General features: G+C 42.5%; 3 protein-coding genes across 4 annotated transcripts in view; all 3 read left to right on the forward strand.

The window, feature by feature from the left end:
• Positions 1 to 14,914, forward strand: part of prr16 (proline rich 16) — an 18,837-nt gene extending 3,923 nt beyond the window's left edge. The window contains exons 2-3 of the mRNA XM_080766369.1: positions 1,128 to 2,162; positions 13,091 to 14,914. Of these exons, the coding sequence (XP_080622495.1) occupies positions 1,128 to 1,991 (864 nt within the window). The 3' untranslated portion in view covers positions 1,992 to 2,162; positions 13,091 to 14,914. The remainder of the gene's footprint in view (positions 1 to 1,127; positions 2,163 to 13,090) is intronic.
• A 1,352-nt stretch (positions 14,915 to 16,266) lies between these two features.
• On the forward strand, positions 16,267 to 20,573 carry LOC308316816 (sesquipedalian-1-like). 2 transcript variants are annotated; one of them, XM_080765602.1, is made up of 3 exons: positions 16,267 to 16,361; positions 16,917 to 17,036; positions 17,463 to 20,573. In XM_080765602.1, exon 3 carries the CDS (start codon positions 17,487 to 17,489, stop codon positions 18,333 to 18,335), a length of 849 nt encoding a protein of 282 aa, XP_080621728.1. In that variant the 5' UTR covers positions 16,267 to 16,361; positions 16,917 to 17,036; positions 17,463 to 17,486; the 3' UTR covers positions 18,336 to 20,573. The 2 variants fall into 2 exon arrangements, with proteins under 2 accessions (XP_080621728.1, XP_080621729.1); XM_080765603.1 differs by lacking the exon at positions 16,917 to 17,036 and having other exon boundaries at positions 16,301 to 16,361.
• Positions 20,574 to 21,870: 1,297 nt separating this feature from the next.
• Positions 21,871 to 23,161, forward strand: part of sh2b3 (SH2B adaptor protein 3) — a 73,849-nt gene continuing 72,558 nt past the window's right edge. The window contains exon 1 of the mRNA XM_080766539.1: positions 21,871 to 22,197. The gene's annotated coding sequence lies outside the window, so the exon portion shown is untranslated. The remainder of the gene's footprint in view (positions 22,198 to 23,161) is intronic.

Raw genomic sequence — 23,161 nt, forward strand, 5'->3', positions numbered from 1 at the left:
CTTTTATTTCAGTAGGGTATTAACTTTTCACTCACAGTCACACTGGTTGGATTCAGTAAATATGACCCTTGCTGTTGTTGCCTTTTAGTTGTTGTTATTGAGGGGCGCTAGCCCCTCCTATGCACAGCTTTGTGTGTATGTCAGTTTGAGCATGGAATGAGTTTGTTGCACTGAATGTGATGATCTGATTGGATGAGTACCGGTAGTGAGTACGTATAATGTATGATGATAAGAACCTTCACACAAGTGTGATTATTTCTTTTTCAAATAGCTTTTGTCCAACAGTAGTAGTTTTTGAGGGGCCCCTCGTATGGCCAGCTTTGTGTGTTTGTGTGTACCAAATAACGATGATTTGATTGGCTGAGCATGAATGTGATGTATGATGATTTATGACGATAAGAGCGCCCCTCACTTCACACAAGTGTGATTTTTAGCGGTCTATTTATTTTATAACTAGACCATCTCCCTTTCATGTCCCATACTGTTGCTCCTTTCATTGGCTTTGCAAGTTTGCATATTACATTCTTTGTTACTGGACTCGCAGGAACTCACCGCTGGCTGCTGGTAGTGTTATTTATCTTTGTTCTGATGGTGCAGTTTGATTGTGGGAGTTTATCACTTTAGTCAGACTGGCATACTCACGGCTGTTGTCATAAATCCTGGTGATATTTCCCCTCTCCCTGGTCACGTTGTCATAGTGATATCTCAATCAGTCTTTAACCTCATAAATCAATCTCTCGAATAAATGTCTGTCTTTTGAACATGTTAATACAGGTGAGTCACTAAAGGCTTCAGGAGAGAACAGGATCATTTGTTGCCTGGTTTAAATACTGAATCTTATGGCAGTGTCCCACACCGAAAGTTTCCGATTTACAAGCTCACAAGCATCTGCTATTTTTGGATCATATATTGTTCTCAGACATGTTCTCAGGCTGCCACAGAAATTCTTCTTTTTTTTCTCCTAAGTAATCATTGTGACATGCAATGCTGAGTTTGCCACTTGTTCAGGTTGTCTCATGGTGGGCTATTTCCTCCTCCTGCATACTTTCAGTGCGTTATGGGTAACAATGACTCATCCATCCTGTCCTCTTACCCGTCAGAGTGACACTTCCTCTTCCTGTCCCCAGGTTGTGCACGAGATTGATACCCTGACCTGCGACCTGCAACTGGAGGAAGACGGCCTGACAGACAGCTCCAAGACAGACACACTCAACTCCAGCTCTAGTTCCACCACCACCACCACCACCGCCTCCAGCTTCGAGATGAAGATGAAGATGTGCCCCGACGACTACATCTTCCGGCTGACGGCCGCACCCATTGCCCCCGTCCCTGTCAGCCTCCCAGCGGTGCTGACCGTGCTTAGGAAAGCTCACCCGCCCTTGCCGCCGCCCAGGCACACCCCTCTGAAGACCGATGAACACAATACAAAGAATCTGCCTCACCCCACATTAGTGCTATCAGGGAATCTATCCAAGACCAACGGGGCCCTGTTGAGGAACGGTGTTTTCCCGGTCAAACCAAGCAGGGAGCTGTTCTGCATGTCCAGCGACGGCAGAGCCTCCGAGTCAGGTCTTGTGCCCTCGTTGCCCAGACCTATGCCGCTGCTCCGCCACAAAACAAACAAATGCCCCCAGGCGCCCGGCCGAGAGCCGCGCGAGAGAGAGAGAGTGCGTTTCAGTGAGAAGGTTCAGTATCATGGATACTGTCCGGACTGCGACCTCCAGTACGACGTGCACGACACAGATCTCCATTTGCAGGCCGAGCTGAGTGACCTGAGGCTCAGCCCCATGCACTGCTGCTCTTCCTCCAACTCCTCCTCGCCTCCTCACATGCTTTCTCATCAACTCCTGATGGAAAACGGCGGCCTCTCTGTCAGCCACAGTTTTCCGCCCCCGGCGGTGAACGTCCCTCCGCCGTGTGTGCCTCCTAATCCGCTGTCTGTCAAGCCTCAGAAAACCATCCTGCGCAAATCGACCACCACCACAGTTTGATGCTGAAACTTTACCCTATCCAATCTAAACATTCCTCAATTATTGATAGTGTTTTCTACATTTACAAGACCTTTTCCACTCTGGTCGAACAGCTAGGCTAGAGGAAGACGGGGAGAGAAAAGCATCGCCGTGGGCACTGCGATGTGCAGGCAGAGGGAAGAGGAACAACCGGTGAGTGTGAATTTGAGTGCAGGTGTGTGCGACTGCGTGTGTGTGTGCGTGTGTGTGTGTGTGTGTGTGTGTGTGTGTGTGTGTGTGTGTGTGTGTGTGTGTGTGTGTGTGTGTGTGTGTGTGTGTGTGTGTGTGTGTGTGTGTGTGTGTGTGTGCGCGCGTGCGCGCGCGCGTGTGTGTGTGTGTGTGTGTGCATTTACAGGTGTGCATGAAAGCAAGCATGTGTGTAATGTATCTATCCATATTGGCCCAGGTGTACAGGACGGCTTAATGTAAGTTTGTTTATGGCCATATACTCTGCACTGCAATATCCTTTAGAATAAGGGGGTGTAAGTTTTCATGTATTTTGTTATTATTGATAGAAATCACTATAGAGTGTTTCTTTAGTAACAAGGCCTCCCCATCTCTTTATCAGAAACAAACAATACATTTTGAGGTCGGGATTTGCATGCAAGCTGCCAGTAGGCCACATAGGTACCTCCACTAACAACATAGTGGACTCCACTATGTTGTTTTATTTTCACATACTGTATGTTTTGTACTTTTTGTGAAATACTATAGACTCCACTTGGGGACCAAGTTGCAAGTTGGGAATGCATTCCCCATCTGGTTAATACCTGTTGTCAGAGTACTCACTGTGCGTCAAGGGTGCGAGCACGACTCTAACTCGTTTCAACATTAATGAACCTTCTTACCACCAGGCGCACATCTGGAAAAGTAACTTATACTAACTTATACTTCTACTTAACTACAACCAGTAAGACGCCTGAGGGCGAGAAGCGACCTCGCCCTTTAGTGTACCGGGTTTGATGAAGTCAGATCAACATATGGAATGTCAGAACAGGTCAGCTACGTATATGGAGATCTAAGGGTTGCAGCGGGGGAAGTGTCTTGAGGGTTTGATGAGGGCCCATGCAGGTAGGGCCGGGACTTACATTTCGGGCCTGTTGAGAACTCAGTCAAAAGGGAGACATCGAAGAGGTAGGATGGATGGGGAAGGTTCAACATATGGAATGTCAGAACAGGTTCTGACATATATCCATACTAATATTGATGACATCAGGGATCTCCATATATGGGCTTAATTCCGACAGCAGGTCTCATTTACTTTGATCCCTGATTTACTATCATCCCTGATGATGTCATATAGTGATGTCACGAGACCTGGGCACAATATATGGGGGCTTTCGTTCGTATATGGGGGCTTTCATTTTGAGTGATACACTGACAGACAAAAAAACGCACAATTCCATAGTTAACTGCGACCTTCGGTCGCAATAAGTATACAGTATATACCAGCATATACCAGCTGGTATACAGTATGCTGGTACCACGTATCACGTAACTGTCCTTTATTTCAATTCAAATTCAACTCATAAGATTAACGCACCAGTTTATATATCTACAGATCTACAAGCTGCTACAAGTATCTATTTTCACTATTTTCTTTTTTTGAGCCATTTCCATAGGGGGCTGCAGCCACAGGATATGGTTATTTGCTGTTCCTTGACATGGCCATGTTTGGGAACCCCTGGACTAGACTGTGTAGCTGATTACTCAGTGACTAGGGGCACTAGACAAATTAGGTCTGCCCACATCCCTTCTTATCTTGTCTCTTCTTTCTGTCAGCTATAGGGGGTAAGAGGGTAAGGTAGAGGGAGGGAGGCGGAGGGTTGAAGTGTTAGATGGAATTATGGGCATTTTGTAGTCGAGCGCTACATCTGCTGATAAAAATGAGCTTGAAGAATCCTGTGTTGCATTTTTTAAGTTTAAAAGCTCTGTGAGGGACTGAGCCCTTCTTTGTCTATTTGTCAAGGTACGATACTGAGACAATCAGGTGGAACCCATCCATCCATAGAGTGAAACTGTGTGGGTGTTTTTGGTTTGCTATTGTGTGCGTGTGCAAATCAGTAGCTCAGACGTGTGGGGATGGGGCATGCCCTAGAGCGGAATGAGCAGAGAATAGTAGCACCTTCCTCCCAGTGATGCCCTTAATTAGAAAGATTAGACTTCAGGAGATAACGCTGCTCCCTCAGTCGCTCTTTGTGCCAACATTGGTTTTTACAAAGGTCTGAATTGTTGCTGCAAGCCTGCACATATTGCCATGGTAGAGTAGGACAGAGAGGCAGAGGGGAAGAAAGTGTGTGTGTGTGTGTGTGTGTGTGTGTGTGTGTGTGTGTGTGTGTGTGTGTGTGTGTGTGTGTGTGTGTGTGTGTGTGTGTGTGTGTGTGTGTGTGCGTGCGTGCGTGCGTGCGTGCGTGCGTGCGTGCGTGCGTGCGTGCGTGCGTGCGTCTGTGTCAGGGTTATGAAAGGGTTTGGGTTAAGGGTGTGAAACATAGCAGCATGACATAGTCGTGAATGTATTACTCAGCTCAAGAATCTCCTATATCTATGCAGAACTAAGATCAACCATGGCAAAATGTGTGCGTGCGTGCGTGCGTGCGTGCGTGCGTGCGTGCGTGCGTGCGTGCGTGCGTGCGTGCGTGCGTGCGTGCGTGCGTGCGTATCTGTGTGTGTGTGTGTGTGTGTGTGTCTGCTGTGTGTCTGCGTGTGTTTGTTTGCAGCTAACCACCAGAGTCAACATTATGCTATCTATTAATCAATGCAAGGCTTGAACACTGAACAGACACGATGGGGTATAATATAGAGCCCATGCAGCTTCACCCTCCACTACAAGTCAAATCTTCTTTCCATTTTGTAATATCTCTCCCAATATCTGTAACTCTTTCACACACATTAGCTGATTTATACTTTGGCAAAATGGTGTAGCCGATAGCACAAGCTCACAACGCGTCACAACGCTTTTTTGGTTGGTCACATTCCCACCTAATACTTCGGTAGACTTGATGCAAATGAGAAGTTGGGATTCTTGCATATTTAATTTGCTGCGGTTTGCCTTCACACTGTCATCCGCAGCAATTGGAAACGCAGCAGGGGGGACCTTTATCAATGTGTTCCATTCATAAACTAGCCTACACAGTGAAATAATATATGGTCAACTCATAACGTGCAAGTGTCGTGCCGTCTGGGACATTCGACCACGTCTATCCACAGTAACGGCCGTAACGGGACATCTTTGCACTGCGTAAAATATGCCTTCTCCATCTCCAACTGTTTTTAGCTCCTCACCCACCACATTGTTTGCTTCATTTCCTTTATTTGCTGCGGATTGCATTCCCACCTGCACCGAATCGAAATCAAGTGAAGCGAAACCTCAGTTTTTGGTCGAAGTAGAATGCGGTTCTTTGATGCGCATTAGGATTCGAATGAGCCTTCACACCTGCCAAACAAAGCACACTTTCGGACAATGCGCAGCAGGATTCGTTTTAATCGCAGTAAAGCTCTCTGTTGTGAATGTCACCTTAGAGTCAAAGAAAAACAGGATGAAATGTTATTTCGCCCTGATAAAGACCACTTGAGGTCAAACGACTGCATTGAGTGCCCGGATCCTCTGTTTTTCTCTCATGTTTTATCTCGTTTGATCCAGGAGCACCTCTGAAAATTTGAACCACTTGTTTCTCTTGTGAGCACCTGGTTGTATAGTTTTCTTTAATGAACAGTCTGCTCTCTCTACATTCACTCAAACATACACACACACACACAAAATGATTAGTGACACATAATTTCACGTGCGTGCGTGCGTGTGCACACAGACACAGACACACACACACACACACACACACACACACACACACACACACACACACACACACACACACACACACACACACACACACACACACAGTATCTATAGCTAGATAGGTTGTACATCAATAAAGGCAGCTTGCAGAGAACTTTGCTGTTCGATCACCACTGCTGCTGTTCTCATGCAGCAATGGTCTGGACAATGTATGATTAAGTGAAAACTGAACACCATTAAAAGGTAACACAACCTGCCTGTATACAGCACTGTTCAGCATGTATATATATATATAGGTTTTGTTGTTTCTCTACCTCCTGTCGGCAGTCTTATTACAGTGTTCTCTCCTTGTAGATTACCATAGTCACATTACACAGAACATATGACTCCCTGACCCTAACCCTGGATAAAGGATGTTTTGTGACATCATGAGGCAGCCACAGTGGGCGTGAGTGTGATGGGGGTCAGAGCAGAGGCGCTGTATGTGGTTGCTATAACAACGCATTCAAACCACTGCCACTTCCTGGGTCGACAGTGAATATGTATGTACGACGTATCCATCATCACGGCACCGGGCCAATGGTGCATTTTAGTTTTTTCTTCAGCTTTAATGCATTTTCTACTGTACATCATACATTGCAGGTTTTCAGCGAGCCCACACAGTTTCTGCAGGAACTGCTTTTTCTAGTTAACTACTGGGCCTATTTTCAAAATGTTTTGAGCAATAGCGAAAAAAACACTTTTTCTGAACACAATTTGTAAGATTTCGAAGATGCATGATGATGAGAATGTTCACCAACAATGACAAAATATGGACGTCGTTGTTAAAGTGGCAATGGAGAAAACTGAGCTGTATTGCTGTAGGGCTCGGGTTAGACTTGCAATGGCAGGGGTGCTGGTACCTCAGCCAGTGGGTGCATGTTCCTTGTGAACCGTGACGACCCGAGTTTTAATCCGATCCCTGGTCTTGTCTCTCTCTCTCTCTGCCCTTGGCCCGTGGATCTTCACTGCCCCCATTGTGACTCAGGAGTGACTCACCTACACTGACCTACTCCCTTTTACCCTGCCTTCTTCTCTCTCTCTCTCTCTCTCTCTCTCTCTCTCTGTCTTCTTGCATGCAAGGATGAAGCTTCACTCCCACTCTGCAGCAGCTGTATGCATTGGTATTGTGCTATGTGAACATGTATCGCCATTTGCATGTGGGTGGGGGAGCTATTATTAAAGCATAACCAGTATACCGTGTACAGAGAGACATCTGCATAGAATTTTGGATTTTCAATAATTAGAAAATGCCGTTGACCGCAAATGTTCATTTTCTTTTCCACCATCCCTGCAGTATTTTAATACATTTTCATACTAACCCTAGTATAACCCTGTGTATCTGTGTCTGGGGTCAATGAAAAACAAAATAAAAAATATAGCCCCAAGTGGCAAGAACAGAAAAAGAAGAAAATGATGATGACTGAAACAGTCAGTAAAAGTAAAAAGACAATATAGCCGCAAAGCAGTGATTTGCTGGTTCAAGCCAATTTGTTATTAGTTGAAACCCCCAAAGGGTCTTGACGTTTGCCAGTGTCCAACATTTTTATTTGCGCCGGAAGAATCACATTTACTATGAAATCGGCAAATTCCCGTCAGTGTATCACTCAAAAGGCGAGGCCGCTTCTCGCCCTTTAGGGCGAGGTCGCTTCTCAAGTTATCAATTTAAAATGAACTTTTGGGGTATGTTTCTGGTACTTACGCAGTAGACATATCCCACAAGTTGTGGTGTGATTGGCCTAGCAATTTTTGACTTCTTTGAAGTTCATTGGAAAATATATTCAAAACTTAATAAGATATAAACAAGCTGTGTGGGAGTTTTGATAATCTATGGGTCCAATAGTGTAATGCAATGTTTAGGAGTATATAAAACATTTCTTTATTTTTTTCAAAAAGTAAAAAACATTGAAGTGGAACATCTATCTAGGCACAAATGGATAGATTTGACTGGACCCACAGAATCCATGAAAATAAATTATGTTTTACTTGTTTAAGTTATATGCCATAAATGTAAAAAAAATTCTCAGCCCATTCAGTACAAAACCATATCTGTAGTTGGTGAAATTTCCAACCTATCTGCCAAGTTTGGGAACTGTAGCTGTTACGGTTTCTGGCAAAGATACAGATAATAATAATAATAACAGATACAATAGGGCCACTTCCAGCATCTTTGCAACTTGGACCCCTAAAAAAGATCTCTCCTTGTCCTGTAACCCTATAATGAAGTTACAGCCAGTTCCTGGATGCAGAGGCTGTGCTTTCCCCCCTGTTCCAACAGTACTGACTTAATTTCTTCATCCTCCCACTGTATGTATCTGTCTGGCAGGGCTTTCTGGGTGCTAGCTGTGTGGGTGGAGAAACTACTTTAACAGTTTACATCAGCTTTCCTGCTGCTTCCATAACTAGGGAACTTGAAGATTCAGACACAAGGCTTAGTTTGCACCCGAGTTATTGCACATAGTCCATGTGAATTAATTTGTCTGACATCATCAAGTCCACTTATACTTCCAAAAGTGCATGTTGTAGTAATTAGCACTTTCTCCTATGGCTGCCTGACTATATTGTTTTTAGTATTATTGCCCGAGAGATGGTTGGCAGTCGGAATGTAGACGGAGTCCGGGTAAGCAGGGTGAGAGCAGGAGAGGACCTGGTGAAACGTAGGAGGTGCCAGGAGTCAACCCACAGTGCCTAGTCCCTCCATGTATCAATAACATATCAAGGTAGTTTTAAAAAACTATAAACTTAGAAACTTTTAAAACTCACGAAATGTGTCAGGAGTGAGACCCAGATTTGACCAGTGAATATGAATTTGCCTTTGTCCCTCTCTGTCTGTCAGATCGTTGATGGTTCACCAGGAAGAGACCTGTTTTGCATGCATTGTTTACTTTCATTTGTGTTCCCCTGATTTGACTGCATTTCACTGTCTGGAAATGAAAATGTAGAAAACGAGAAAGTATTAAGGAAAATGAAAGCCAAATGATTGGACTGTTATGGGCTGGAGGCATTACATCTGTAATGGAGACATCTGACCTGTAATGGAGATATGTGCAGGTCATTACAATACAAAATTACTTGACCTACATTGCAAATATCGGAACATCCTAAACCTACAGTAAATCTAGTACCCATTAGGCATGGATAATGGCTTGTCTCAGTGCTTCTTTGTGACTCAGACAAAGTCATAATGTTGATGTATGTGTGCGTGCGTGCGTGTATGCATGCCTGCGTGTGTGTGTGTGTGTGTGTGTGTGTGTGTGTGTGTGTATTATGGCGCATTTGCACTGTGCACGCACACGTGCATACGTACATGCAAGGCACCAAGCAGCACATCAGGAGCAATTTATTGCTCAAGGACACTTCCACACTAACTCTGAGGGAGCTCAGGTTCGAACTGGCAACCTTGCAGTTGCCATCCGGCCACTCTACCCCTGAGCCACCGTCGCCCCTAATTAATGCTGTGGTAATGGTGACCGTCTCACACTCCTTTGACAATTGCAAAAATGTAGGGGGCTCAGCTGCACCTTGCTCATGGATGGAAACCTATATGCCAACAAAAGGATCGGCTTTAATATAGCTACTGTGACCCAGATGGGTCTTTGTACTCCCTGCACCATTCCAAAATGGACTAAGAAATATTGAAGAAATGCCAGCTATTTACTATGGGAGAGGCAAGAGGCCAGGCCATTTTCTTTTGCAAATGGGAAGGCTTTTTATTTCATGCAGAAACAAAGTGTGGCTTCAGTTCTACTAAGTATGATTGCTTGTTGTGTGTGTGCTTGTGTGGGGGGGTATTCTAATTATATATGACTAAATGTTTCTCTATGTAATATGGAAAACATTTGTTTGTACAGTGCATGCACTTTTGCATGGATGTTATTACTGTGGTATATATTCTAATTGGCAGGGTATCATTGTTCTGAAAATATTTGCTCTGTTTGTGAGTGTGTCCGTGCATCTGCGCGAGCGCGTGCGTGTGTGTGTGTGTGTGTGTGTGTGTGTGTGTGTGTGTGTGTGTGTGTGTGTGTGTGTGTGTGTGTGTGTGTGTGCGTGCGTGCGTGCGTGCGTGCGTGCGTGCGTGCGTGCGTGCGTGCATGACGCAATCCTGTCTCAGCTTGGCTAGCATAGAAGATCACAAGTGATTTCAGGTCACCTAAATAACAGTGAGTTCCCCGACCCCCTTTCTTGTCCCAGTGATACCACACTGGTGCAGACTTATGAAAATGAACGTCGAAGCCAAACATCAATTAGCGACCCACCCCCACCTTGGAGTAATAGCCTGGAACCAATTCAACCAGCTTATTTTCCTTGACACCTCGTTTGAAGAAGTAGACTCTTACACACACAGCTTACCATAATAAAGCCAGTGCCATGAATGGGGTCATATACAAAAACCTTAACCACTTTCAATCATCCTGGTTATTTTGGGCATGTCATTATAGGCCGAAAAAGACTTTCCAAAATAGTGAAGAAAACAGATCTACTACACTAGGCTCACACCTCTTTGGTGCCCGCTTTCCAAGTCGACATAAAAAAAGGTTGTGTAATGTTGTAGTTTGTTTCCGGTTCAGGCTAAAAAATACAGCAAATTAAAAACATGGCAGGCTAGTAAACAGCGGAGCTGCAGGTATCAAATTGATGACGGGTGTTTATGTGTGCCCAGTGCCCACTGAGAGCCATGGGTGTACTAATTTGCAAGCATATGCAGTAGCAGTCAACTTCAATCTAACACATCAATTATACATTTGATTTGCTGCAGGTAGCTGTGTTGCTTACATCACATTGTACTACTATAAGGTCAGAATTCTCATAGATATAGGCCCTCATTTATCAATTGAGTGTAAAATCTGCCACAGATTCGAGTGCAGGTTTCGTAGTACACCCACGTCGCCACAGCATTTATAAAGTGATCGCAAACAGCTGATCCTTCCTTAATTTCGTTCCGACGTTAATAAATGTGACGGCTGAAATCTATCTGGCACGCCCTATGAAATCAAGCCTCGCCCTCATTTTTGCGACATGAACGTTCTGCAATACGACCAAACAACGCATGGTAACCTATAGTTACACAATGGAAAAAGCAAATAAAAAAGTTTCCCCTTGCTGCCCGCCTCACCCCCCTCTCATACACACACAGGCGCACGCACGCACACGCAAGTTGCAAGTTGCAAGTTGCAAGCCCAACTGGTGTGTTATTGTATCTTAAATATATAAAGAACGAACACCTGCATGAATTAAATAAAGCTGTAGGCCTACCCTGTCTGTTTCTCCTCTCGCCTTGCTTGCCTTTCTGGTTAGTAAACCACAGCATGCAAGCCACCTTTGTTTTAAATGGTCCCCCAAACCGTCCACACTTCACACCTAACGGCCGGGGATGCGCCGGATCTATTTAGATTGCCTCGTGTGTCGCTGCAGTGGCTGGGCAGTGTCAATTATATGAATGTGCTGCCTAAACCTGCAGCCTCATGTACATGGCACTGGCACTGGCACTGGTGGGCTGGCTGGGTTAGCCTATCTCCGATGCGGTCCCCTCGACTCCCCTGCACTTGCGCTGGCTGGCACACCGGCACACTGGCACACCGGCACGGTTATTTCACATGTATTATTAGTTTTATACATTTTAGGAGTGAAAACATATGTTTAGATGCCTGTGACAGCCTCTCAGCTGGTCAAACAATGCTGCTCCGCCGTTCTACGACAGAAAAACAGGTGAGGACAAAGCGTACGACAGCTCCCGACCAGACGTGACTTTTTGTCCTATACTCAAGTTCAATTTCAAGCTTTGGTGGAAATGGCAAATGCCGAAAATGTCGGTAATTTCGGCGTGCACCCATATTTTGGCGTACGCACGGTTGATAAATGAGGGCCATACATTATACACATATAGATGCATTGACTGCTGCTGTTGAATTGGAGCGATGTGCCAATACAGCCACCAGGGGTGGGTAGGGCATGCTATTTTATGTATAAAGCAGGATGTTTTTTGTTTTTTTACAAATGCCAGATGTAGTTAGGTTATGATACAGGATACGTGGTTAAATAAATACAAAAATGTGTTTTCATATTAAAACCCACATTACTTATGTAGATTGATTGATTGAAAGTTTTATTGAACACAATATTCAAAATAATATAAACTCAATAAAGCCCAGAGCCTTGTTTTCCATTGTGGTCCACAGTGGTTAACATAGTAATGTTTAAAACAGCAAGAGGTTTTACTCTCAGGCAACAGGTGTAGGAGTTGGTTTCATCCACCTTTAAGAATGTTGAAGATGAGAACATAATCTTAACTATAGTTAAAGGACCACTTTTCAACCTATCTTCATATAATAGGTCCTCTCTAATAATCATGATAAAATGGCACCATTTGTTTCTACTCAGTCTGTGTCTTATAGGAGGGCTGTCAGTTCAGAAACCCGTCCACCAGTGACATCCTCATTACATTAGACAGATTTATTTTACAAAAATGTTTAGTTTTGTATTATCGTGAGAACGATGGCTTCGATTTTCGCATTGCAACTTTTCAGGAAAGCCTGCAGTTCTCTATTAGCTTGGATTTCCCATTGATGATGTCACTGGTGGACGAGTTTCTGAACTGCCCACAGCCACACTACAAATACTGATTTCCTAACACTTCAAACAAAGACGACTACGCTCGTCTTTGTCTGTTCCATGATCATTGTCAGTCACTGAATCTAAATTGTTAATTTATTAATCAAGGGCATAATTCCATAATTGTAGTGTAGTGTATGCTATGTTATGACAGTGATGTTTTTAGTTTTTTTCAAACATAGTTGTCAAGAGGTCAGTAGTCAGTAGAGGTCACGGTTTTGGAAGTATTGTGTACTTCTGTCTCCAGAGTCGTCCATACTGGAGGAAGCATTCCATACCACAGATTAAAAGTATCAACTGCTTAAGGATGCAATTTTACAGCTTGGATACATGTGTAAACTGCTAGTGTTTATATTCAGAAGCCTAGGTAATTTCCACAGATTATCAATGATTTATGGTCTGGATTATCGGTACGTGCGTCCGTGTGTGTTTGGCCAGTGTTTCTAAATTTATAACGAAAGTTATAGTATTACAGTTGCTGTCAAAGTCACCATCTTAGCTTTTTATCTGCATTGTGGCTGGGCACTATCCGTTCTGCTTAATTCTCTGCTGTTGAGACATATACTGCTCGTTCCGTTGGGTACTGTAACTGTGCTGTCAGAACACACACTAATCTGTTTCCTCATTCTCCCCCTTGCAGGGCTCACCGAGATGTGAGAGGATGGAATATTTGTTTTCGTAAACTGATCAACAAGGAGCCATAGCCGAGTCCGAGCACGTCCCCTCCTTGAGTCCCTATTGGCTGCCAGATAACAGGAGTCGTGACTTTCTAGCCCTGGCCAAATAATACAGGACAGTGATCAACGTGCTGGCACAACAGTGTTCTGCAGGGGAAGTATGCCATCTGGTCAAATGTTAAAGCAAAATGGGGAGTGGGGTGGAAAGTGTATCCATGTAAGTTCACAGACTGATACATTTACAGTTGAAATTTAGATCAAATATATTGGCATTGTCATAAAGAATCAGATTGAAGATTCCCTAAGGGGACACTTTTTCCTGGTATGTCAATGGAGAGTGAAGATTAAATGTAGTTCAAAGTTTATTTACTGTAGGGGATAAAGATGTCAACCGTGGTCTGAGTGTTGGTTAATATTTGCTATTGCACTGTGCATAGCATTTAATCACATAAAATTCAATCATTTCCCTTGGGCTATGGAATTTACCCGTTAAGTATTGCGACTATTGGTGAATTGTGTGTCTGGAAAGACCAACCGCAAGCGGTCTGCCTGTGAAGAAAACATTCTGTTGGACTATGCGGAGAGAAAGGAACATCATGTGCCACATAGCACTGACCACATTCATGATGTGGCATCAGAAAAAAACAAATTATCTGGAAATAATGATGACACCATCGCTGATCTGTATTCAGAGATTATGTTCATTGTACATTGAAGTCAACGTGATCACCTGGTGCCAAGCAAGCTATTTTTCCACGATAACATGCAGCAATACACTGTAGTATGGCATAGGTACGGCTTTAAAGGAACCTTTATTAAGAGATAATAATTTGCATCAAATTTTGTTTGTATATAAATATACATGTACATGTGTAATATATATTTCAAGCATTTTCTACAGAGACTTTAACATTTAAAGAGATGATATTTTTTATATTGGGCTGGTTGACTGAGGGGTATTTTGAACATTGCTCATATTCTCTTGAGGTATACTGTTTGTATGTTTCTCAGTGCATAACAGGATAATGAACAGAACAGAAGACAAACTAATGCATCGTTATTGATGTTATAATTATGATGAGAGAGAAGGTGAGGAGGAGAGAAATTGCATAAACCAAATACCGAGTTGTGCTTTATCTGAGAGGAGGCATGAATGCACGACTGACTCTTCCACTTTGTCCCTCCATCACTGTGTTTTTCTATGCATTTGCTGTGGAAAGGCTGCCTGTTGTTGCCTCAGTTTCACAAGGCACTTCGCTCTCCATTACTTTGGGTGAACAACACTGTCAGATAAAGTATAATTACATTAGCCATGATCCATTTCCTTGTTTTGTTACACATTGTCAATGGCTAATCAGACATGTACATTCCATTCAAACTTACAAGGAGCGAAAGCAAAATATAAAGGAAACCTATATTTTACAGATGAGAAAACATCCAAATCCATACAGACACAGCTACCATCTTGGGTCCAAATAGGAAAGCTAAACATTGGGCATGGGACATAAATATCTCTGAAAATTAAATTAGAACAACAACAACAACAGTTGGTCTTGGTCAATCCACATAATCTTACAACACTTCAGCAGGGGGGATCGCACTACTCCACCTCTTTGTCCTCCCTTGAGTGGATCCACTCAAGGGAGGGGTGGGATGTCTCAAACAGCTGTCAATGGTGTTTTGTTATGTGTTCACAAACTGGTGAGAAATAACTGGTGAGAAGTAAACATTTTGCACTTAATCTGGGTCTCTCTCTACTTTGTGGACCTTTCTTTCCCCACAGATGGTGTCAGATTATTGTTAATAAAATGAATGTCTATTTTGAAATGATATTTTTTTTACAATGAATCACTTCTAATATTATATATATATTATAGCTTTTTAGGAATGGGGAGGTGGGTCAAACTCACAGATGAATGAAATGGTATTTACACAAGCCAATCTTTCACTAATAAAACATACAATCATGGACAACATTTAATTGAAGATAGATTAGAGATGATGCAGTGCAAAATGTGTTATCAAGTGTCTTTTTGTGTGTCTGTCTGTGCGTTTCTATGTACAGGGCGTTGCTGAAAATGAGCACTTGTGCTCAGCTACTACCCTGGGGAAATAAAGGAAAAACTAAACAAAAAAAGTGTCTCTGATAAATATAAATTGTAATTTGGGATATCCAAACAGACCTAAATTAAACATTACGTGTGAGAGAGAGGCTAGACTATATTACTAATTTTAATTAATCAAAATATATTTAACGATTGCATTCTATTCTATAAGAATGATAATGCCGAATATCAAACATTTAGAACGCTAGCTTCCTAGGGTGACTAGATCCAAAGTGTTCATTTGAGGGGCAGAAAATCACTTGTGTGGGACAGGGGGGACGGGACGGGGTTAGCGACTTATTACTTAAAACCTTTGATTCTAACATGTACACAGGTTCGGGTTCAGGTTTATTTGTCATGTGTATAGATACAGAGTATAAATACGATGAAAATTATTTTGCTCAGAGCAATAATGTAAACCAACCAGAATCTCAACTGATAATACAGGTTCTGTAGACACTTTGCATGACAATTTGGCCATGCAGTTCAACCCTGCACTGCCCACTATAGACCTCATCAGCTACAGAACAACAGCAAAGCCCTCGATGCCCTTTTTTGTGACCAGAATCAGATCCAAACTGATGTCTCACATTTTGTTTTAAATGCAAATTCTGGTCATGGTGGGTACATGGTGACTTGGTACCATAGCCTATAGGGGATATTTCTCATGTTATTTTAACAGACATAATAATAACACATCTAGCAGGAAAGAGGCAAGAGAGCCAACTATTAGGGGACTAACTAACATTTCAGCAGTGAGGCCTGCCAGTCACAATGTGGGACATGGTCTCAATTTGTGGGACGCCTGAAAAGTCCTGGCAATGAGGGACTGTCCCACGCAAAGGGGGACATCTGGTCACGCTATAGCTTCCAGATGCAGTGACGTGACCTCCCTACAGCCTTTTAGCATAGTCAGTCAGGGTGCGAATGTTTTCCAAAACCATCGCCCGGATGAGGGAGGTAACCACTCAGCTATAATGGTGAACCGCCCACTTGAACGGATCGCAAACCCAAAACACGTTCCCATAGTAGGTCACGTGACATGGAAGTCTGGAGCAAGTCTGAAGAAGGAAGATCAGCGAAAACATCTGGCAGAAGAACAGCCGTCTTGGTCGCAGGTTATAGCCAGGTATGTACTGTACGTACGTATGTATGGACTGAAAACACATCATTTTGTGATACAATATAATAAACTCAAATCGTTTGCTAGCTCTTTGCTTTATCGCGAACTCCCCTGAATGCACAGTGCTGACGCTGGGGGAAAAACAGAAACAAATTTGTTTCTGTATTACAGTGGCTACCGGGGGTAAGCTAATGCCAGCCTTGGTCTTTTGTTCACGGACCTTTGTTGTCACGTCTCAGTGCATCTTTTTGGAGCCGTAGCCCGAAAAGACGGGAAGACTGTAATAGCAGGAAATTGCTGATGTGTCAAAAGCGTGTGACCAACATACGCCACTTGAGACTGAATCATGGTTTGCATAAAAGATTAGGGTGGGAGCCGAGGGACAATCCCTGGGAAACAAAACAAGATGTTGGCGTCATATATTCACACAGGGCCTTCTCGAAGGTTTTGTACTGTGTAAATTGTAAACTAATAAAACTCGTTTGCTCATTCTAATCTGTGCCGTTGCGGGTTAATCCAGGCAGTGGACATTGTGGCAATAACCCGCATTCTTCTTTCCAGTCCTCATGTTGGAGTAAAAGAGCTTAAAAAACCTGGAAAACATGCAGAAATTTGAGCTATAAATCACCAGTCGTGAGGACAGTGTGACTGTGTGGCATATCAACTGGATATGAGATAAACGTGAGTAGCCTACAACATAATCTGTGCAGTTTTTGCACAAGCACTTGATAGTTCTGCTGGAAAATACTGGTTTCTTAAGCATTACTTGAGCATTAGTTGTACTATATACAGAAGCACATCCCTCTTATATAATAGTCACAAGACATTGGTTATCCCATCTTAACCAGGAATTTGTTTCACAAGAAGTCTACTTGCATACAGTACCGGGTAATCAATCACCATGCCTTAAGGTTTGCATGTTGCTTTGCATTGTCCGTGTTTTTGCTATGAGTAGTTTGAATTAAACTTTGAAGTTGTAGAATTTGCCTAGTCTTTTACTAGTATTTATTTCTTTATTGGTGACAAGACAAATGTGATCGTACTGTACAACTTAAGTCCATTTACTATACACATTGTATGTCTGCTGTGCTTGTGTTTACTATATAGACCTGTCTACCACCCGAAGAAGAAATGAAGCTGAACGAACGCAGCGTGGCACACTATGCCACCTGCGACTCCCCGCCAGACAAGACAGGTTTCCTGTTTAAAAAGGGCGAGCGCAACACAGCCTACCACCGGCGCTGGTTTGTGCTGAAGGGCAACATGCTCTTCTACTTTGAAGACCGTGAGAGCCGTGAGCCCATTGGAGTCATCGTCCTTGAAGGCTGCACCGTGGAGCTCTGCGAGTCCTCTGAAGAGTTTGCCTTTGCCGTCAAATTCGACTGTGCCAAAGCTCGGACCTACAAGATGTCTGCCGAGAACCAAGTGGGGATGGAGTCGTGGGTGAAGGCCTTATCCAGGGCCAGCTTTGACTACATGAGGCTGGTGGTGAAAGAGCTGGAGAAACAGCTGGAGGAGATCCAGGAGGCAGGTGTTTGTGGCATGGCAGTAGCAGGAGGCACACCGTGCAAGTCCAAATCCAACAGGAGAAACCAGGTGGTGCGCTCCCGGTCTGGAGCATCTTCTTCCTCTTCATCTTCTTCCTCTTCGTCATTGTCATCCGGTGCACCTCCTCAATATTCCCAGAAGAACCTCCAAGATGAGATGCAGAACAACACTGGTTCTTCAAAGGAGAATGGAGTTGCGTGGAGTAAAGTGCCCGTCACGCTGGCCAATGGCTATAGCGAGGTGGCCTCATCCTCTGTGCCATGGGATGGAAGTGGGGTGAGGCCACCTCCGGTGCCCCCCAGGAGGAGAGGAGCATCTCTGGAGAGTCCCGTTTCCCCTGGCACAGGTTGCTTCTCCAAGCTCCATGACTGGTATGGTCGAGAGGTGGAGGAGCTGAGAGTGGAATGGTTACAGAACCAACCAGTAAACTAGACGTGTGGATTGCTTTTCTGCATAATAACATCATTCCTCTGAACACTCCATGCTGTTCTCTGAACCTGATACCGGAGAGCATTGTGTAAATTGTGGTTAAATTCCTTAAATTAAGAATTTCCGTGTATTTTCTTGTGCCTACTGGGGAGCAACCAAGTATAAATCGGGCATTAATATGCTACTATCACATTAGTGGCGACAAAGCAACAGGCTTTGTGGCGAAAAATACATTTTCAATGAAAGCCAGCAACTACAAACTGGCTCCTGACACTTGTCGCTGCATGATGCGTTACAAAAAGTTGAGCTGGCTTGAACTTTTTCCAGCGCTCCAGTGATGCAGTTAAGCACCATTAATTATGTTTTCCACTCCTCTCTCCCCACAATTCCTGCACTGTTCTGTGAATGGAAGAAAAGCTCTCTTCTGGAATGGCACATTCTACCCTAGACCTAGAGGACTGTGGTGTTTAATGTCAGAGGGAATGTCCACAGAACCCTGAGTTGACTCCAGAGGCATTGAGAACAGTATGGAAGCTAAGAGTAACACTTGAAAATTTTAGCTCCTGTTAACCAGCAGTTAAATGATTTTATGTCACATAAATGTTAATGTTTGTCACTTATTTCATTTTTATATCATGGATTTAAAATCAATTTCCTTTGTGATATTCAATTTAACGAAAACGTTAAATGAAATGAATTGACTATATACAATCAAATTCAAATGTAATTTATCCATTTATCACGGTTTGCCTTTATTTGACCCCTGAATGTTGAGTAACGGTGAGTACTCAAATGTAAGTCACTTCACTTGTGCACTGCGCAGATCATCTGGGTGGTGCAGGGGTAAAGTTCATACCCACCACCATGGAGACTGAGGTTTGATTCCTCTATGGCGCCGTCGACTTGCCTGGGCACTCCAACAAACACAATTAGCCATGTTTGTTCGCACAACTTTGCGGTTGGGAAGACAGCAGGGGAGAGTGATATCTCTCACTGCACTAGTGATATGTTCAGCAAGGAGCGGAACAGGCAGGGATGCGTGTTCCTCCGCATGCATTATGCCCGCCTGGTGAAACTCTGAACAGAAGCAGCTGGTGACTCCATGTGTATCAGAGAACATCCATGCCCACACCCTCCCCAAGACTAACAAGTAGAGGGGGGGGGGGGGGACTACGTGGGGTAAATTATGAAATTGGGGATAAGTGAAACAGAACAAAAACTAAATCACTCAATTCTTGTGTACCCACATTTTTGGGGGTACACTACAGATAGTTTAATGTTATTAGAGGGCCTGGGGAGCTGCACCCCTCTTTGGAAACACCAGTATTCTGGAGACGAGTGCCATGCAATATGTATTACCATTGCTCACACGCATGACTTTTTCTTTTTTCATATATATATACTTTTACATGTGCCTTTGTCAGTCTGTGCACTGTTGCCAATAATCACGGTGCAACTCATAATCACTTTTTTGCCAAAGTTATGTCATGGTGCAATCTGTTATGCCTAATTTATACTCACAATATGCCATCGTGAACTTTTTGGATCCGTACACCATCATATTACAAAGTATACATTTGGCTTAATTAGAGATCAGACTTTAGTTTGTGACAAATTGACAATGACTCAGTTCCATGGTCTGCATGTACAGTAGGTCTACTATCATGTCTGGCTCCTAATACTGTCCTTTTAAAGACAATAATACAATACATGGTAAATTCCAAAGTGTTTAACTCTATTTTTCTCAATGTATTGAGAATTGTAAAATTTTTATATATTAATTTAAGTGAAACTGCTTAAACATTCAGTTAAACGAATGCTCCAGCTGTTGCTGTAAAATGAATGGTACATTTGGGATGGTGTTTATAAACGCCAGCAATTTTGAGACAATATGCTATATATACTGTACTGTAGGCCCAGCTAATATAGGTATACAGTATTAGCAGTTGAACTTTGTAAATATTGATTGTGACATTTCCTTACTTATTTCTCAAACATCAATTTAACTATATTTCCACAAGGTGACATTTCTACTAATCTCTATTCAAGAGTGCCAAATAAGGTAAAAGCAACCCAGATGCAACTGTCTGATTCATATGTTAAGATTACTTCAATATACCGGTACTGGTACACACAATTCAAGCTTCCAGAGCTGTTCCCAAGTGGTACATTTTTAATAACGATCATATTTAAACAGATGGGAATGATTTGATAACAAATCAATAAACAGTGTTGAGATTGCCTTGCCTCCTTGTGGACAGCATTATTTCACATGATTTTAATAATCACTGTATGGTTTTAAAATGTTTCACTATTGGATTACATTTATTCTAACTAGCCCACATACAAGAAAATCGTTTTTCTTTGCATATGCATGGTTATTTTTGGCAATAGAAAAAAACAAATCTGTATGACAGTGCACATGTGCAAATATGGTCATGGGACTTTTAGGAAGCACAAAGCCATGATGTGCCATCGTCATACTCTACTATTAAAAAAAGCACATTTTGTTATATTATAGTCAACTCCCGCCAGATGGCGCTCTGTATCAATTTTAGAGGGTGGGGATCATTCATGATGGTTATGGGTGTGTGCTGTGCATAATGCAGATTATTTACCCCGACATGATTATAATAATTCAGAATAGCAGAATCTGTGTACATAGATTATCAACGGCGTGATATTGTTTAGGCCTAGATATATTAATCTAGCGTGAACGCATTACTTTATTTTCTTCCTGTCAGTTTCTCATTTATTTACATAATCTTATTTGATTACACTAACATTTCTGCCATAACTTATTAATAAGTAAACAAAGCCCTCCACTATCTGGGGGAATAGGATCTTTAACCATTTGAATAATTGAAGATAGGCCAGACTCGCCGCATTTATTCATCACGCACACTACCAGACCAGTGAGACCACATAGCTGCTTGTTATCCTGCCCACGTCAAGTTGCTAAAAGTGACACAGCCACCTGCGAGCTCCGTTGTTTTCAAAGTAAAAGCTCATATTCATAGTTTTTACCTGCAGCACTGGCTTGGAAAATAGGCTGATCTGTTTTCGTTTTGTAACGTATTGCATAGCCGTTATATATATATATGATGATCTAAATAGCCTCTATTATAATGAAAACGTATGCTACTTAATGAAGTCAAGTGCCACAGCCCAAAGCCACACCATTGACACATTTTTAACTGTAACTACATAAAACACAAAGACCACTGACTGTTATGACAAGATTTAGAATGGCAGCTAATTCAATGTCTGCTGTCTTTAAAAAAATAATAATATATATATATATATATATATATATATATTATTATTATATCAGGTATTGAAACTTTTGAAAGTGGCAATTAAATAATAAAATTACTGCGCAATAACTCATCTCTATACTATACCTCTCCACTTGCTTTTTAGAATGATACCCGTGCCAGTGGCCCTTTATTTTGAACGGCAAATGGTCTTCGTGTCAGAAGCGGAAATAAGATGGTGGACAAAATGTGTCTGGTCTAACGCATAGAGTTATGGTCTAACGCAGATGGACCTCAGGCACATTTATGACAGCGGAAATGAGGAGAGTCGCCACTTTTTTTCCGCGTTTAAGTTAAGTTTCCTTCCTGAGAGTTTTTTTTTTTTTTTTTCTTAACACGAAGGATCTGTTGAATGCGCTCACGATGAGAGAGAAGGCAACGGACTTTTTAGCATGCTGGTATTCTTCGACCATACTAGTGTATTTGTTGTTCTTCAGAGAGAGTTTTAGTCACTTTAAGTGCTTCACAACGCATTTCCGTTATGCGAAGTCCAACTTTTTGGTTTGTCGTTGTGCTGCGGTGGGTGAACATCCAAGATAACGGAGAACGTGAGTACAGTATGTTGTCAAGACAGAACAGTCTAGCTCTGTCAACATTTATCCTGGAGTGTTTTCACAAAGAAGACACATCGTTATGTTGTGTAATGTTACAATGAAAAAAGAAAAGAAAAGAAACTATTCTGAGCGAACAGGCAGTATCATTTAAATAGTTTCCATTGAGAATTCGTTTCCACCCCGTTTAAAAAGTGTGGGGTGATGCAATTTAAAGAGTCTCTTAGCCCTCAGTCACTCAGACCGATGCTGCACACAGTTTTGGCTATCGAGTTTTAATAACATATAATCCTCCTTATTCCATATTCTCTACAGCCTACAACATACAAGCTTTCTTTTTATATATGCTTATAGATGCGTAATAGCATAATAGCAAAGACAAACATGCATAAGGCAATTTTGTTGTGACGTTCGTGATGGATTTGGCATGTTATTGCTTCAAAGCTATACATATTATCTTCATGATAGTCCCTCATCATCCATTGGTTGCCACATGATAATGACGCAATGATGCAATTATGTTATGTTATTATTCCCATTCCCAAAACGCAATTTTATTATGCTCATATCCAATGGGTAAAAGTCATATTATAAATAAGGTGAAAGTACAGTAATGACTATAGTGACTACGTTTACGTTATTATTCTATAGTAATAAGGTATAATAACCTATAATGCATTGCTATATTGTAGCATTACACAACTATGTAGCCTACTATTGAAATATATATAGATTTTCTTTCTAGTGAAATTAAATGTTGTATGCACATGGCATGCATGTGTGCAGGACTGCTTGTTTGTCTGAAACCACCCTCATGATTTCAGGATGGCGAACAGGAAAAATGGGGAAGCAGACACTTTTACAACCTGTGCTATATGGCAGTAAATCAACAGTAATTGTGTGTGTGTGTGTGTGTGTGTGTGTGTGTGTGTGTGTGTGCGTGCGTGTGCGCGTGCGTGCG

Source organism: Protomyctophum bolini (genome assembly GCF_963924005.1).
Source record: "Protomyctophum bolini genome assembly, chromosome: 6".
Lineage (NCBI taxonomy): Eukaryota > Metazoa > Chordata > Actinopteri > Myctophiformes > Myctophidae > Protomyctophum > Protomyctophum bolini.

Coding starts and splice junctions, on each gene's coding strand:
- LOC308316816 (XM_080765602.1), top strand. CDS start 17,487: ATGAAGCTGAACGAACGCAGCGTGGCACACTATGCCACCTGCGACTCC.